We start from the raw sequence: 19,113 nt of genomic DNA on the forward strand, positions 1-19,113 counted from the left end.
GGGAAGACTGACGTTCAGATTTTTTGTCCTGCTTGGTGTCAGTAATGCATGAAACAATAGTAAAATAGGATAAAAGACTTGATTGGAGACGGAAGAAGGAAGCTCTTCACGAGGATCTCAGCTGTGTGAGAGTCCATGGTGCCACCTTGATGCTAATATTCTTCCTCAGAAGGATCCAGTGCTGTCAGGGAATCTGACAGCTGGCTAGCACTAAGGAACAGAGTCGCCCTGAATTATTAGCATTGAAAAGTTTTTACTGAAAGTGAAAATCAGTCGTGTCCAACTCTTTGCGACCCCATCGACTGTAGCTTACCATGCCCCTCTGTCCATGGGATTTTCCAAGCAAGAGTACTGGAGTGGGTTGCCATTTCCTTCTCCAGAGGATCTTCCTGACCCAGGGATTGAACCTGGGTCTCCCACATTTTTCAGTTCAGTTCAGTTGCTCAGTCGTGTCCGACTCTTTGCAATCCCATGAATCTCAGCATGCCAGGCCTCCCTGTCCATCACCATCTCCTGGAGTTCACTCAGACTCACGTCCATCGAGTCAGTGATGCCATCCAGCCATCTCATCGTCGGTTGTCCCCTTCTCCTCCTGCCCCCAATCCCTCCCAGCATCAAAGTCTTTTCCAATGAGTCAACTCTTCGCACGAGGTGGCCAAAGTACTAGAGTTTCAGCTTTAGCATCATTCCCTCCAAAGAAATCCCAGGGCTGATCTCCTTCAGCCACATTGTAGGCAGATGCTTTACTGTCTGAGCCACCATGAGCATAGTTGAGCTTAATTTTTCACTCAAATGTAGATAATTTACATTTAGAAACCAAGGAGAGTCCAGATAAAGTAGGTACAAAGTCCTTCCCTATGGAAATTGGTTTTCCATACTATGCACGCCTGTGACCCTTAATGATAGAGCCAAATTCTCCTAAGACCTTAAACTCTTTCCTTGATGTAAATCAGTCAACTTTCACATTTTCTTTAGGACAGGATAGGTGATTGGCTGACTCCAGTTTAGTCTGGTACCATTCAACTTATAGTTAACAGTTGGTGGTTTTTGTTGTTGTTTTTAACATAATCTGACTCCAAACACATTTTATCAATCGGGATTTCCTCTTCAAACATAAATACTCCAGTAGAACAAATTAAACGTAATGTACACAGTGGGAAATAAAATCCTTGAATAGGTGTCAATGACATGGTTGTTCTCCAGAATGATTCTACCAACCTGCTCTCCCAGGGATTTTCTCCTCTTTATCCGAGGTGAGTCTGCACTGAGATGGCCTATGCATCTTCCTTGCAAGGCGTCCTCTTCTGAGTGTAGAGAAAAGGAAGTCTGGTCCATGTCAGTCTTACAGTCATGATAACAACCATCAAAGGCCATGGCTTCAGTTGCCTCAATACTGTACATTCTAGAAATCTAACAAAAAGACTTTGTTAGTAAGTCGTGAATATGGTTTTAAGAGAAGGAATTACAATCAAAATCTAAACAATCAGATTTTTAAAACAGTTTTAATAAATACTAAGAATGCTTTGCTTATTTTAAAGAGCAAAATTCTAGTTTGCTTCTGGTGTCTAATTAAAACTCATTTTCATAATAAATGGAAAATGTCATCTTAGACATCCATTTTTAATATGGATTTAAGGAGCGAGCATTATACAAATATTTGAGCATTATACAAATAAATGTACCACAACTATAATTGAAAATGTTTTGTTTGTTTGTTTGTTTGTTTTTTACTTTATTTTTTTTAAATTTTATTTATTTATTTATTTATTTTAAATTTTAAAATCTTTAATTCTTACATGCGTTCCCAAACATGAACCCCCCTCCCACCTCCCTCCCCATAACATCTCTCTGGGTCATCCCCATGCACCAGCTCCAAGCATGCTGTATCCTGCATCAGAAAATGTTTTCTAATTTAGTCCTGGCCTGATAGACTGTACCACTCAATGTTTGTTTCCCCAAGAGGGACATTGCTTCATGTGTTCCTTTCTGTTTTTGAGTGGTGTGAATTGTTTGCTCTAAGTTTGTGAATTGAAATGGAACATGATATATCAACTAAATGGACTTGTTTTTCAATGTAGTTTTCCTTTTTAGAAAAAACAGAGCAGTATGCTTAATCAGTGTTGGTTTTTTTTTTTTTTTTTTTTGGTCCCAAAACAGAATAATAGCATCTGGTCATGCTTTCCGAGAAAACAAAATCTCTTCTTGATCTATAGGGAGGTTTAAAAAGGAACAAATATACACTGGCTGCTGTTGAATGAAAGTACTCAGAATTCAAATCGGAGGCTTCAGAATAAATTCTACCAAAACGTGTATTTCGTTTGTACTGACTCAAAAGCCTAATATTTTACTGAATTCAAGACACATAGGGACAATTTTCTGCAATCAGCAAACTAACCAGCGAAACATATTAGAGTTATGTTGTCCCTTTCTGTTTTAGTCCTGGAAACTTTCCATAGTAAGATGAAAATGGGTAAAATAAACATGAAATAGCACCAAGATTGAATTACTAACCAATAGCCAATAATAACATTAATAATATGTTCAACTCTGGATCAGAGGATAGAATAACTGTGTATAGTCCCCTTGGTGGTTTTGCTAGCCACCCAGAACACTGCTGAGTTGTCTCACTGAACATCCACACTTTTATCTTAATAAAATGTCACTGTGGTGCTATGCTCAGCTGTGTCCAACTCTCTGTGACCCCATGGACTGTAGCCACCAGGCTCCTCTGTCCATGGAATTCTTCAGGCAAAAATACTGGAGTGGGTTGTCATTTCCTACTCCAGGGGATCTTCCCAACACATGGGTCAAACATGGGTTGCATTGCAGACGGTTTCTTTACTGTTTGAGTAACCAGGGAAGTCCCCAAAATATCATTAGCATGTTAAGAAAAGATATATTCTTCTTTGAAAAACAAGGGTACCATTTTCTTTCTCCATTATTATAATTTAGATCTCTAAAACTTATTAAGTTTTATAGTGCACAATTTACCAGCAGGCTGCTAATTTCCACAAGTAGGTAAGCTGGCTGTTTCAACAGAAATAGCTTTTGAACTAGTCTTTATTTTTTTCTCTCCAGCTTACAAATAAGCACATAACTAAGGCATATTATATCTAAAGTGTACATTTGACTGTCTTAGACTGAATTCTAAGTCCTAGAATTAGGAAAACATTTGGGTGAAGGAATAAGAAATAAAATATTGATAGTTTCCTTTCTCCTTTCTGGGCAAAGGTCAACACTGGGGATGAATTTTCCATGACCCTTGCTGTTCTCCCAGCCCTTGGTGTCTGGGGGCTGCAATGGTGGGTGGTTGGGATAGGTGTGTGGTGGTGGTGATGGGGTGGTGGTGATAGGAAATGAGCTTTGCTTGGTGCTAGTGGTGGTTTAGTCCCTAAGTTGTGTCTGAACTTGCAACCCCAGGACGGTACCCCACCAGGCTCCTCTGTCTATGAGGTTTCCAGAATACTGGAGTTGGTTGCCATTTCCTTCTCCAGGGGATCTTCCTGAACCAGGGATCGAACCCGCATCTCCTGCATTGCACGCAGATTCTTTTCATGGTTTCACAGGGAGGGGCTCTGTAGCCTAACATTCCTGGTCTTTCCCATCATCCCTCAATCACTCCACCCGAGGGGTTTGGAGGAGGGAACTAGCATGTGTGGCTTAGCCCCTTTGGAGTTACTTTGGATCTGCATTGATGTTCAGGTTTGTTCTCTGAAATGAGCTAAAGGAGACTGTCCTTACAGGGAAATCCTGAAGCATCAAAATTCGCCCATGACCAAGGAGAGTAAGTACACTGAATACAGGGATGAAATATTAGTGGGCTCACAGATCTAAGGCACTTTTTCCAAACTACTTTACCAGTAAAGATAAGATCATCACATCCATCCCTCTGGCTGCTACATCTCTCCCTCAAACTGGTTTCCCAACTCAGGTACAGAGAGAAGAGGTATTAACCCCCAAACCTTCAGATCTATCTTTCTTCCTTGTGTCTCACCAGAGCATTCCAGCCCTTTAAAGATCTCTTTAAAGATCTCAAACAGACTGTTCCCAAAACTGCTACTCCTTCAGAGCATATGCTCTGTGCGCTAGTCACAATAAGAACGTAACATTTGTGTAGCACTATATAGTTTGCAAAAATTTCAGATGCACTTATTATAACATTTGATCTTCACAACAAGGTAATAGAGAAGAAATTCCACCGTTTTGCAAATACAGAATGAGACAGTCTGGGATACTGAGCCAGGTTGTTAGGTTTGGCATCACTTTTGACTCCAAATCTGTGCTCTTTCCTTTGTCCCACAACCATATGAAGGGCAAGCAGGACTCTTTTTTGAGAAAATTGCAACTTTGAAGGAGGCTTAGAATGGTGGTTTCCAGAGGTTGGGTGGGGGGAGGGGAAATGGGGAGTTGTTTAATGGGTACAGTGTTTCAGTTCTGCAAGGTGAACACTTTCTGGGTTGTATACAACAGTGTAAATATTCTTAATACTACCAAACTGTACACTTAAAAACAATTAAGATGGCAAGTTCTATGTTATGTGCATTTTACTACAATTAAAAAATATCTTTTAAAGTGAAAGCTGCTGCTGCTGCTGCTGCTAAGTCGCTTCAGTCGTGTCTGACTCTGTGCGACCCCAGAGACGGCAGCCCACCAGGCTCCCCCGTCCCTGGGATTCTCCAGGCAAGAACACTGGAGTGGGTTGCCATTTCCTTCTCCAGTGCATGAAAGTGAAAAGTGAAAGTGAAGTCACTCAGTTGTGTTCGACTCTTCGCGACCCCATGGACTGCAGCCCACCAGGCTCCTCCGTCCAAGGAATTTTCCAGGCAAGAGTGCTGGAGTGGTGTTTAAAGTGAATAATGCTTATTAACTCAAAAGAATCTCTTCTGTGGTACACAGAAGATTGTTTACAATTTGGCCAAGTGAAAAAAATTCAGGTTATGTGATCACAGATGTTTTGGTGGGGGTGGCTAGGGGTACGGGTGGGAAGACGAAGATGTAGGTATTTGGGAGTCAAAGGACTAGAAACAGGTGGCCAAAATCACTATCGTGCCTCTTTTTTCAGTTAACCACTCCCCATATAAAGACAGAACAAATTAAAAAAGAACAAAATTCTCTTCCTCATCACAGTTTTCTCTTTCACTTCACAGCTTAGCTAATCATTGCTGTTCACAGTGTGGCTGTGGATCAGTGGAGTCTGGGCCATCTTAGAAATGCAGACTCTTAGCTCCCACCTAGACCTACTGAGTGAGAATCTTAACAAATCCCAGGTGAGGTGCACATTCTGATCACTGCATGCTTGTCTAAAAGCTCCTGATTGTCTCACACCTGCATAGAAGTCACTGTGTATGTGACAGAGACGCCTACCTCCATGCTGTCGACAAAAGGAACTAAAGAATCCCCGATGAAGCAAAATCAGCTTCCATTACAGCTTTGACTCAAAGGATACAAAATTTAAAAAATGAAGTAGCATTATAGGCAATCTGAATTGCGATTGCAGGTCTATTAGCTGTGGATCTTTTGGCAAATCACTTCACTCCACTAAAACTCTTCTGTTTCAGTTTAAAAATAGAGATAATAACCACTAAGGCCTACATCGTGGAGCCAATATGAGGGTTCAGTTCAAGAAGAGGATATAGAAATGTTCTTTTTAAAAAGGATGAAATACTCTCACGAGAAGTATAAAAAATATTAAATAATGTTTTGATATGTATAAATACTCATTTAAGAATTTCTTCTTAAACCAGTGTGAATATATCACATTAAAATTATTGCATATATATATACATACATATGAATATATATATACACTATATATATATATATACACACACACACACACACACACACACACACACTTTGGCCATATACAATACTTTGGCCACCTGATGCGAAGAACCAACTCATTGGAAAACACCCTGATGCTGGAAAAGATTGAAAAAGGAGAAGAGGACAGCAGAGGATAAGATGGTTGTATAGCATCATCGACTCGGTGGACATGAACTTGGCCAAACTCTGGAAGATGGTGAAGGACAGGGGGGTCCGGAGTGCCCCCCTGGGCTTGCAAAGAGTTGGATATAACTTAGCAACTGAACAACAATACATATATATGTGTATCAAATTAATTTGTGTGTATGTATGTGTGTATACACACATATTAATTGGATCCGCTAGGTTTCTGAAGTAAAACAGCATGTTTCAGTTCTCATAACAACAGGAAATTGGTGCCCCAACCCTTTGTGAATGAAGCAGGTAGAGATCAATCAAGCCAGGTTGATAAAGCAATGTCACAAGAAATACGTGACAACACTTAGGACCCAGAAGGCACCTTGTTCCCTGTATATGGTGAAGAGAAGAACTTTCCTTTACGCTCTACCACTCACCTGAGTGACAAGAAAGAAAAATAAACCCTAGCTCTTGGTGGAGTTCTATCATTTACTGGTTGAGAGCACAGCCTTTGGAGTCAGAAGGCTCCAGAAGCATATCTTGAGTCCTCTAAAGCTGTGTGACCTTGGTCAAGTTACTCCCCAACTGCTCCTACTTCACCTCTGTAAAATGAAGGTGATAAAGCACTGTCCTCTTCAGGTTACAGTGAGAATTAAGTAACATAACATGTTGAATGGTTAGCACAAAGCCAACAGATAAGAAACACTCATTAAACGTTAGCCATCATCATCATTGGGCTTCCCTAGTGGCTCAGATGGTGGAGAATCTGCCTGCAGTGCAGGAGACCCGGTTTAATTGCTGGGTCAGGAAGATTTCCTGAAGAAGGGAAAGGCTACCCATTCTGGTATTCTTGCCAGGAGAATTTCATGGATAGACGAGCCTGGCAGTTCATGGGGTCACAGAGAGTCAGACAAGTTTGAGTGTCTAACACACACATACACACCATCATCATCATCCATCTACATGAAAGGATAGGATTTGTACATTAACCCCTTCTTTTCCAGGGTTAAAGCCGGTGGAGGGGAGCACACCGTGAGAAGTTCCTCATACAGAAATCCTCCTGGCAAAACTTTCTTTTGGGATGCCAAGGAAAGCAGCCAGCACAGAGCAGAAGGAGTAAAGTTCAAGATTGTTTGTCATAAGCTTGCATTCTGCCAAGTTACACGAACTTCATACAAGGGTTGCAGTACTACCAGGAGAGGGCGTGGATGAGGATAGCCTTTTTCACATTCCAAAAAGGATCCAGTAGTGAAAGCAAGAGTACCTTCCCGGTCTTCTTGAATCGTTTCCGCTCTTCCACTGTGGTGAGGTAGTTCACGGCTGCGTACTCGATGACCGACAAGAAGACAAACAGGGAGCTGACCCACAGGTACACGTCCACAGCCTTGATGTAGGACACCTGGGGCATGGAGGCACTCACCCCGGAGAGGATGGTGGACATGGTCAGCACCGTGGTGATTCCTGCCATTCAAGAACAGTGATGAACAGCTCAGTGACAGCACCATTCAGCTTCAGGTTCCAGAGCCAGAGGACACCAGGGGGGGACATTTCTAAGTCGCCTTCTCCTGATCACAAGTGTGTGAGGGCCGTGGAATCTCAGCAGGTCAACCGAGTACAGCTTGAGCCTAAGCCAGAACCTCCCCTTGGGTTTCTCTTCCTGTGTCTTTTTCTTACCCTCAGCCCCACTATCCATGATGTTCCCCTTCCCTCCAGCTAACATTTCCAGAGTCAGACGTGTCCCTAAGGATTCATGGCTCCCACCCTCAGCTGGGCCTCTTTTAACCATCCCGGAAAAGTAAAAACATATTCCATTTTTAAAACTTCTCTGAGATTGTCTATACCAATTTTTTCAGATCCTACATATATGCATTAATATACAATATTTGTTTTTCTCTTTCTGACTTACTTCACTCTGTATGACCATCTCTAGGTCCATCCCTGTCTCTGCATATGACCCAGTTTTGCTCCTTTGTATGGCTGATTAATATTCTATTGTAAGGAGGAGACGGGGACGACAGAGGATGAGATGGCTGGATGGCATCACCGACTCGATGGACATGAGTTTGAGTGAACTCTGGGAGTTGGTGACGGACAGGGAGGCCTGGCATGCTGCGATTCATGGGGTCACAAAGAGTCGGACATGACTGAGTGACTGAACTGAACTGAACTGACCTCACTAAATATTCTGAATATTCATTGAAAGGACTGATGCTGAAGCTGAAGCTCCAATACTTTGGCCACCTGATGTAAAGAACTGACTCACTGGAAAAGATCCTGATGCTGGGAAAGATTGAAGGCAGGAGAAGGGAACAACAGAGGATGCGATGGTTGGAAGGCATCACCGATTCAATGGACATGAGTTTGAACAGCTCCAGGAGTTGGTGATAGACAGGAAAGCCTGGTGTGCTGCAATTCATAGGGCTGCAAAGAGTCAGACACGACTGAGCAACTGAACTGAACTGAAGCAGAAATAGAGACCCAGACATAGAGAACAAACAGATGGATATCAAGGGGGGAAAGGGGGAAAATGAACTGGGAGATTGAGATAGACATATATACAGTATTGATACTATGAATAAAATAGGTAACTAGCGAGAAACTACGGTATAGCACAGGGAACTCTACTGAGTGCTCTGTGTTGACCTAAATGGGAAGGAAAGCCAAAGAAGAGGGGATATATGTATAACTGACTCACTACGCTGTACAGCAGAAACTAACGCAACATACTGTAAAGCAACCATACTCCAATAAATTAAAAAATTTTAATTGAAGGATAATTGCTTTACAGTATTGTGTTGGTTTCCACCAAACATCAACATGAATCAGCCATAGAAAAAAATTCTGAAAAAGAAATTAATTCTAAAACCATTTCCACCACTATTCCCCATCATTTCACAACTTATACGGTTAAGAAAGTATCTTCATGTCAATCTTAAATCTTTCGTCTGTCCGGGAGTGCTCTTTAGTAGCATTAAAGATTGCTGTCCCTGTGCTTTCCTTTCACACAGAATACTTACAGCCCATTGTCATTGCTGCCACTTTGTCCTGTGTTACTGAGACTGCAGCTCAGTTGAGACTCAGATTGGAAGTGTGGTGGTGGAGGCTTAGTTCCGAGTAAGTATTTACTAAGCAGCTGCTGCTGCTAAGTCGCTTCAGTTGTGTCTGACTCTGTGTGACCCCATAGACGGCAGCCCACCAGGCTCCTGTCCCTGGGATTCTCCAGGCAAGAACACTGGAGTGGGTTGCCATTGCCTTCTCCAATGCATGAAAGTGAAAAGTGAAAGTGAAGTCGCCCAGTCGTGTCCGACTCTTGGTGACCCCATGGACTGCAGTCTACCAGGCTCCTCTGTCCATGGGGTTTTCCAGGCAAGAGGACTGGAGTGGGCTGCCATCGCCTCCTCTGACTGAGCAGCTGCTAAACACCAATTACTTTTTGCCCTGCTCCTCCCGTTACCCTGTCTCCTATTTTTCCCACTTCTTCCCTACTATTCCCTTCTCACTACTTTCCCTTTCATTTCCTTTTCTCTTCTTTAATCCCTGCAACGGGCATCAGAGGTAATGAAATCAAGATTCTGGGGGACAAGGGAGAAAGGAGCGACTGAGATTTCCTTAATAAAAATGACAACTTTAGGGAGAGCTCTTCTGTGTCTACACTGATTTCTCAGAGGGAGGCTGCAGGGGTACTGCCTGGAGAGAAAGCCTAGTATTGTAAATATTCAAAATGCATGCTGGCTGGCATGGTTTTATTTCTTAACTTCCCACCAGGGAGGTGCAAATGGAATCCTTAATGATTTTTATAAGTTGTGAGGACATTTTAATATCAGCAGACAGAGTCCCAAACAGCAGGAAGAACACTGTGATTTACTCCTAAAACGTACACACACGGCAGGTGGACAGCTCTCACCCACACATTCCTACCTTTTCAACAAATTCTATCATTCTGTAAGGTTTTCAGCTGAGGGAGGCCCATATCAAAGACAATGACAGCGCTACAGAGCTATTCAATTTCAAATTCAGTGTTTTCCTGTGGATGGCGGAGACCAAAGCAATTTGGCAATCTGATAGCCACTGTGGGAGGACCTGAAATCTCACCTTCACATGGATTTGAACTCCAGAACAAGAAACCTAAATGCTTCTCCAGCAATTACCATTACATGCAGGCCACTGACTCATTGGGTCTCAGGTCTCCCCAACAATGGTCATGTCAACAGTCTGCATATTGGTGGATACCGTTAGCATTCCTTGCTACATAAACATGGAGATATGAAATTTTTATTAAGGTACAGGTGTACATATAGTTGAAGCTGAGATTAATAAATACAACTTGTTTGCCTTTATTGAATGTTTACCCATCACAAACCTAGGTAAATATTAGCCACACATTGCAGAAAAGAAATATGAGTGAAAAGTGGCTGATTAGCCTGAATTTTGTTAGGAGCAGAATTGAAACCTCTCTGAATATAGAAACACATGCTCTTTTTCATGCAAACCTGTGGCTTCTCACTCTGAACCTGTAAAGGAAATTTCCTTTTGTTTTTAAGATTATAGACCAGTCTCTATACATGGAGCATCTCTGAGACAAGATGCTATAAAACTGAGTGTAGAATTATGTCAGGAAGCATGAAGGTATTTTGTGCTTTTCAAGAGGCCAGAAGTCTTATTGCATCAGGATTTCACTGGTAAAACTATGAAAATCCTAAATGAACATTCCTGTTTTGTCGCTTACCTCATTTGTTCAAAAAGTTTTAAATGTTTCCTCTTACTGGCTTTTGAAGATATGGAAGATAGAACTTGATTTTTTTTCAGTGACAGTAACATGAGGCTTAGCAGATGAAATAAGGGTTTAGAAAAACACACAAATACATGCTTTTGTCATGTATTTCACATTGATGACTGCTGAGTCGATAAAAGGGGATTGGATCATTTATATTTGCCAGATAGCAATAAACTAGCAGTCATTTTCTTTAGAAGGGTGCTTAGTCCAACTAACTAATGGTAAGTTTATTTATTTTTAAACCAGCATTCTAGATTTTCCTGTTTAAAAGAAGCAGACGGGGAGGGCGGGGAGTAGGGAAAAGGGAGTAAAGGATGAGAAAACTGATGTATAAATTCCTAAAGCAATAGAATTGAGAGTGAGGAGCATTACAGCTACATTAAACACACTTATTATGTCTTGAGCCGCCCCTTAGAAATACATTAATCTTGACAAATTGTATTCCTTCTAAGCCTATTAAAGTTAACACTGCAATAACGGAGTTTTGAATTATATGAAGTGAGCATTTAGTCAAAGAAAGGGCCTGTGTTGGAATTAGAGAATTATCTTCCCACCTACTGAAATTGCTATGCACAGACAGGAAAATATTGAGACAATATTTAGTCTGGACCCTGGGACTCAACTTCCCTGAGCCGTGCAGTTTCTCCCCTCTATTAATTCTTAAGGTCGCATATGAGATCCTAGGAGCCCTTCAGTCAGGGGAGGATTGTTTATCTATTTTTATTTCTCATTGGCTATGTTTTGCCATACATGATGAGGCAAATGTCAGGGGTGTGGGGCCCCATGCCAGGAAAGGATGGTGTTTCCTGAACTGGCAGAAGACTAGAGAGGTGGTAACTGACAGACGCTCAGACCAGACTTCACGTGCCTCTGGGGGATGGCAGGACAGTGAGAAAGAAAGCCATGAAAGAACTCCAGCATGACCTCGGCTTTGGAGGGGATTAAATGGGATGCAATGCAAAGACCACTGGATTAGGAGTCAGAGCGGGAACTAGAGAAAGGAAGGAAGCTTTGGCCATTGTAGCCCTGAGCTATGCAGTTTACATACACGGATCTTTGTGAGGGCATGAGGGCCTACAGAGGACACTTCGAACTACTAGGTCAGTTCACCCCCTCAGTAGCTGTGTTATAGGGAGCTCTTTTGAAAGGAAAGATGTCTACATTCATCTTTAAATGAGTAAAAACATTTTCCCTGTGGGCCAAGGCAGAAAGAAAATATAAAGTGATGTAAGGGAGAGAAAGGTAGGCTGGATATCCCAATACTGCTCTTTGGACAGAAAGTAGCAACTATTCTTTCACAGATGTGGTGCCCGCGTCCACTGCATAGATGTTCTAGTTACTGGTATACTGGTAAAATGAATGGCTTCTAAGTATTATTTTCCAGGTATATGGCATATCCTCCATTACGCATTTTTCTTTATGAATGAATACATGTCTGAAAGTTTTAGTTGCCTTCCTCTGCCAGGAAATATCTGTCTATTTCTTGATAAATGACCCCATTACTTCATACATTGTATATGAAGGGGATACCCAACAGGAATGCAGAGGGGCCCAATAGGAATGATAGAGGCAAGCAAGGAAGGAAGAGGATGAGAGAGGGGAGAAGAGAACCCTTCATGACAGTAAAAACATCCTTGAACAGCTTTGTAAGTGTTCTTCACTCTTTCTCCATGTAAAATTGAATGGAATCATAGACTAGTATTTTAACCCAATACATACTCTGAATTATGATTGCTATTATCTCTAGTAATAGAATTGCCTAATCACAGTTGATACTCTGTGCTGTTCTGCCTGTATTGTTCTTTATCTGAAACATGACAGATGTGGAAGGGTTTTAACCAGCAATGATTCATCCTCAGTCAGCAAATGAACCCAAATGCAGAAGCGTCTTAATGAGAAAGGAATCATCATTGTTTTCAGTTAGTAACTAAAATGCAGCTATTAAAAACATGGTGGGCGAAATACTGGCAGTCTAACAACTATATATTAAGCACAAAATACGTGCAGGGCACTGTGCTAGTCACCATCCTTGGAGAACTCACATTCTAATAGAGAAGACAAGATGAGCTACCAACCCACCCCACAGCTGAACAGGAAATAGATGAAGCAGGTTCCTTAGGATAGATACAAAATGCTCTGTGGTTCAAAGATGACAGACACCATACCTTCCTAAAACCATCAGTAAAGGCTTCTGGCTTGTTTAGAAATGGCTAAATTTGCCAGAGAAAGACAGGTAGGGAGGGCATTCTAGGTAGAGCGGGAGTCAGGACAAATGTCCAGAGGTGAGATAAGCAGAGAGGCATGAGGGCCTGTTTGAGAACACTGAATATTCAAATTGATTGAAGCTTATTAGGGTAAGTCTGGTGGCTCAGACAGTAAAGAATCTGCCTTCAGTGCAGGAGACCCACGTTTGATCCCTGGGTTGGGAAGATCCCCTGGAGAAGGAAATGGCAACTCACTCCAGTATTCTTGCCTGGAGAGTTCCATGCAATATTTCAGATGTTCCTATACTAAAACATTATCTGGTGCTTAACTAAAATAAAAATTTAACCCAGTGTCCTGTATTTTATCTGACAAGCCTCAAGGAACACCTTGAAATTCCAAGTTTAGTGTATTTACTACAATCACATTTCAGATTGAGAGTATGATGATCACATTTGTGTCATAGAAGTATCACTCTGGTGGTAGGGTTGAACTTGGGCAAGAAGAAAAGGAGGTGAGATAAGCAATTACAAGGCTTCTGCAAGCCCAAACTCCATCTTTGTACAACTTAGTGAGAGGTAGCCCTTCCTCTGGAGGATGTCACTCCAAACCATGTGCCAAGGAGCTTGGGCTGGATCTCTGCTCCCTACTAGGTGTACCTATACGTTAGGAGTTTGGGAGTAACAGATACACACTGTTATATATAAAAGAGAGAACAACAAGGGCCTACTGCATAGCGCAGGGAACTGTACTTAGTATCCTGTAATAACCTGTAATGGAAAGGAATCTAAATCACTTCGCTGTATACTCAAAACTAACAACACTGTAAATCAACTTCAATAAGTAAATAAATTAATTGAAAAAAAAAAACCAGAGGGCCAAGTATCTTTCAAAGAACCCGAGGGTGGGAGGAAACAGAAGCCTGAGAACATAGTAGTGTTCTAGAAATGTTTGTTCTCTCTATTAAAATGAAGGAGGGACACTTCTGATTTGTATATTATTTTATATAAACCTGCCTAGCAATTTCCTAACTCTGTAGACCCAAGAAGCATAGAATTTTAGTGTTGCCCATTCAGTCCAACCTGCCTGAGAGCCAGCTTTTATTGTTGTCATTTTCATGATATAAGAGCTAAGCAGTCAGCTTCAGGGATCCCATTGAAACTCATGTCCATAAACCTTTAGAGACTGAATGCCTTTCTCACTCTGTCTCAAGGGCTGGAAATGGGCCTTTAGTCTCCTCTTTGGGTCTATACTGCCCCACTGCCTTGCCGAGGTCAGGGCCAGGCTGGTCTGATATGAAGGAACAGCCACAATAATTTAGTTACTCATTCAGATGGTATTTCCCCCCTTGAAGGTATTCAGGACTCAAGTGCTTGTGAACTGAAACTTTTAGTAGGGGAAAGAGGTGAACAAATCATTAATAGTAATGACAATTTATATCTTTCAAATATCTTTAAAAGTATGCATATAATTTGTCAACATTAACTTAGAAATCACTCCTTCTGGAATGAATTGTGTGATAATTATGATGACTGTGAACCACTTATAACAATCTTCTCCCTAAACAGAGCGTTATGGGTGAAAGAACAAAATCAGCCCAAATGAGAGAGTTCTGCCCCAAACCAGCCAAGAAGGCAGGTGGGATTGACTCCTGGGTTCTCATTAAGTAACATGTTGTCTAAGTGCTTAGCTTGGCAACTCTACTTTGTAAGGACTCAATCAAAATCCCTAGTGGGTCTGAAGTGGTTTCCATAAGTCTGTGTGTGTGACAGTGGCAAGCGATGTCTCTAGATAGAGTGACAATCATACCTGCTAATGAGGCTGGCAATGTTTTCCCATTTGAAATCTCTGAAGTGCCATGACACCTAAAATTCTGCTGCAATTGATTCTGGTTTTAGTATTTATTAACAGGCTATGCCATACTTTTTTTTAACTAGCACTTATGTTTCCAAATTCAAGCATTCAGCTCTCCAAGAGGTTATTTATTAAGGTACCAATAGTAGAGTGTGAATTCATTTGAACTGAAAACTTCTGCAATGTAAGGGTTTGTCAGGCAAAGTGAAGTGAACTTGGGCAAGAGATAGGGAGGTTTTCCTAAAAGGCAGAAAAGAGACATTTGTGAAGTGAGGCTGTTTCTGCTTCATAACTTCACCCTCCCTCTTCCCTATCCTCCACCTTGGGTCAGCTAGTACAGTCTTCATACTGAATGTCTTGGTTTCTGAGGAAACAGTCCAGCTACAATTCGCCCTTATGGCTGTCAAGCCAAATACTGTAACCTGAGGGCACGTCATAACTGTCCCTACTAACCCATCACCCTCTTTCCCTCTCCACATATCACCAATTCATTCACCCTCCTTGACATTTCTCCCACATTAACGTTTCACAAAGGTACAGAAAGACTCACCCAAGGAAACTCTTGCGGGGACAGCTCTCCGGTCGATCCAAAATGAAACCCAGGAAAGCATTACCATCAACATAGCTGGGAAATAGGTTTGCAGGACAAAGAAGAAAATATGCCTTCTTAGCACAAAGTTGATGAGAAGCCTATTATACCAACCTATGAGGAAAAGTCAAAGTTTTTTGTCAGAACAGGCTTTTTTTTTTTGGTAGAAATTTCATACTTAGTGATAATAACCTGCTTCTTTAGACTCCAAGCTCTTAGGTAACATGAAACTTAACACACCCTTGTTTACCCAGTACTGGGATAGGACCTGGGCCCCCAATGTTGGATGAACTAACTGAACTCCAGTAGATTTAATTATCTGACTCAAAGATTCTCCTTTAAATTTCATATCTGCTGTTCAGGGATGAATGGTTATTATATTTTGTGAGATGGCCTTTAAAGACCTTATTCCAAAATGTATTGCATTTGCAGTGTTTCTGCAGGTGAAAAAGTCTTCAATATATGGCTAATGACTGATGCAAGAGCCAATAAACCATTTATGAGCTATAACAAATGAAATGAAACATTTCATCTGGAGGAAAAGACTCACAGCAGCTCCTCTGTCATTGGATTCCAAGTTAGGATCCAGATAGCTAGGGATTCAAAGAGGGGCTGGGGGAAGGGAGTATCCGTAAACAATTTTCAGTATTTCAAAGTTTTAAGGGTACCATTAATTTATCTACAGCAGTCTGTTGAAAAGTAGCCAAATGGTGTTTCTTTGCCTCTTGTTGGAATTATATAAACTCACGTCGGTATTAGTTTGTACTGATCAAAGCACCAGTTGCGATCATGTCAATAGGCACAGTTTGTTCAGTTTCCCATTTCACATTGGCTGCAAGGAACCATGTTTAGAAGGTTAAAGCATGCTTTTGGACCATCTATAGCACTTCTCTGATGCCATTTCCTGATAACTACATGTTAGATTCTATATGATAACATGCTTATTTTACATTTTTCTTTTTCACATTTCTCTTTCATATCATCTTGCTTTATTTTACAACCGATGCCAATCTTATTAAATCTTTTCTAATGTAAGCAATGAATAATGGAAAAATGAAAATGTACCTTTTATGAATAAGTGGTAAGATTAATTTTTCATTATAAATGCAGTTGACTGTGATCTAAATTATTCAGGTCATAGAGACTATAGGTTAAAAATAATAAAATTAAATTATAGGTGTTGCAAAGTTGGAGAACTCTTCTACTTCCTCAGTGGTAATTTCTGAACCCAAGATGACAAACTTACTAGACAGATTGGGTAAACATTTAGGCAAACGTACACCTAGTCAATCTGCACTGAATTTGCAGACTGTATGCCTAGTATTCTATTCTTAATTAACTGTTGGTTACCCTTCTTTTTCCTACTTGCTTTAGTTTCTCTCACTATCAGTTGATATGCTCCAGGAACACTAAACAATTTCATTACCAAGGGTAATAAGAGATACATGATGTAGTGTACTCTAAAGTCAAAATATGCCTTTTTCTTCCAGCTACTCATTGTCTTGTATTACCCATGTTACATCCCACTTTATTATAGTCTGCAGTTGAGAATTTTGATTATGGCTATAGAGTGGAATAATAGCATCTCTGATGTTATAGCTTCATATAATTATTGTGAAATTATAAGGGATAAGGAAAAGCTGGAAAGTACTTCATAAAGACACACTTACACATTTGCTTTTAAGTTCTGAAACGTATTTGGGCAACGAGGTCTTTTTCTTAACTCATACTTTTCTGAATAATTTATTTTTTTTGGCAACCAAGCAGGAGACATGTTGCTGTATCTTTCAGTTTTTCTGGGAAGGGGAGATGAGGAATAGTTCTGTTGAAGTTGTAGCTGGGAAGAGCTTCCTTTACCCACCGAGAAAGATAGTGCTGCTCTGGAAAGGAGTGGAGCTCTCATTTCAGGAGTGGAAAACAGTAGGACTCTATTTTTGATATTTGACTACTGATAGCTCTCTCGCTCCACTTCTCCTTCTGCTCCACACCTGGGCAAGCTAGGAAGAAAGCCAGATGTTCTCTCTTTACTGACGGGAAGATCAAACCATGAAAAGATGGCCCATGCAAGGAGCCCTCACTTGAGTCCCACTTTCTAAGCACCACAGAACCCCAAGTCAGAGGCCCCTTCCTGTTCTCTCAAGACATTTTCAGATATGCTTTGAAGCCTGCCCTGCTCTCTCTAGAAAACCTCATTATGTAAGTAATAAATCTCTTTATACCCTTTCAGCATCTGTGTGCCATCACCAGTTTTGACATCTGAACCAAATTTTGGGTGGAAGTGTCCATCCACCTCCATCTGGTTGCCACATGGTAGAGAGAAAGGAAGTTTATGAAAGAGAGAGAATGGCTGGAGAACTGGCAGCAGGGAAATGGAAGAGGTGGGCAGTAACTGGGCACTTAGTCCAAGACAACGCTCAAGAAGATTTTTATATCCAAAAACTGTCACCTTCAATGGCCTGTTGATGCTAAGGCTTCATTCTGTGTTGAAAGGCTAAAGATGCTACTACTGCTGCTGCTGCTGCTGCTAAGTCGCTTCAGTCGTGTCCGACTCTGTGCAGCCCCATAGACGGCAGCCCACCAGGCTTCCCCATCCCTGGGATTCTCCAGGCAAGGACAGGGGAGTGGGTTGCCATTTCCTTTGACGTTGATAAAAATGGTGAAAATGATAGCTACTAACTAGTATTTTTTGAGTATGGCAGACAGAATCCTAAGTTATTGAAATGTGTTAAGTTATGTACCCTCACAAGTCTACAAGGTAGAAAGTATTATGAAACTAACTTAAAGATGAGGAAATTAAGGCTGAGGGAGATAAGCAACTTGTCTAAGATTACATTTCTGATAAGTGGTAGAGTCAGAATTGGAACTCATGCAGTCTCTCTCTATAGCATGTACTTCTAGCCACTACATTATGCTGCAATAAAGAATAACTGTTCAATGCATCCCCCAAGGGCAGCAGTCATTTCTTTTTCCTTCTAAATCAACAGGGCATGATTCTGAGGGACATTGAGAGGCATGAGGGCCCAGAGGTCTTCATCAGCTTGTTAATATTGACAAGCATTGGTGAAGGCAATGCCAAGGGGAATAAGTGAGGGCCTGGTGGTTCAACCATCAAATGGACGCTAAAGTTTCATTATTGGCACTATACTTCTGACTCTTGTAACTGAGCCAGAATTGTAGTTTTTTTTTTTTTTTTTTTTTTTTTCTGTATAGCTGATTTAGGAGTAGCGGTTATGGTGGTTGTTTTAATGATAGGCATGAAGACAAAATATAAAATATTTTTATGAAACTAATATGTTTAATTTGAGAAAAACACTTGAATTTGGCTCTCAGGTGACCTTGTTTGGTAATTCATGGATAATGTGAGGAAGAACTATTACCTACTTGTGAACTAAAATAAATTCTAACTGCCGATCTTTTCAAAACCTAAGAAATGCTTGTATGAACTCAGATATCATTAATAACTTGATATTTGAATACAACTTTCAAAATGCTTTATTCTTCTCTTTAAAAAAAAAAGTAATGTTAGGGGCCCATTTTTGGCTCCCAAGTGGTGCTGGTGGTGAAGAATCTGCCTACAATGCAGGAGATACAGGAGACTTGGGTTTGATCCTGAGTTGGGAAGATCCCCTGGAGAAGAAAATGGCAACCCTCTCCAGTATTTTGCCTGAAAAGTCCTATGCACAGAGGAGCCTGGGGGGCTACAGCCCATGGGGTCACAAAAGAGTCACATATGACTTAGTGACTGAACATA

The 19,113-nt window shown here is 41.1% G+C and overlaps 1 protein-coding gene across 1 annotated transcript in view; it reads right to left on the bottom strand.

Moving 5' to 3' along the window:
* GABRR3 (gamma-aminobutyric acid type A receptor rho3 subunit) overlaps positions 874-19,113 on the bottom strand; it is a 46,948-nt gene continuing 28,708 nt past the window's right edge. The window contains exons 7-9 of the mRNA XM_005674816.2: positions 15,324-15,476; positions 7,208-7,404; positions 874-1,410 (exon numbers count right to left, since the gene is read on the bottom strand). Of these exons, the coding sequence (XP_005674873.1) occupies positions 1,108-1,410; positions 7,208-7,404; positions 15,324-15,476 (653 nt within the window). The 3' untranslated portion in view covers positions 874-1,107. The remainder of the gene's footprint in view (positions 1,411-7,207; positions 7,405-15,323; positions 15,477-19,113) is intronic.

Source organism: Capra hircus, chromosome 1 (genome assembly GCF_001704415.2).
Source record: "Capra hircus breed San Clemente chromosome 1, ASM170441v1, whole genome shotgun sequence".
Classification (NCBI taxonomy): domain Eukaryota; kingdom Metazoa; phylum Chordata; class Mammalia; order Artiodactyla; family Bovidae; genus Capra; species Capra hircus.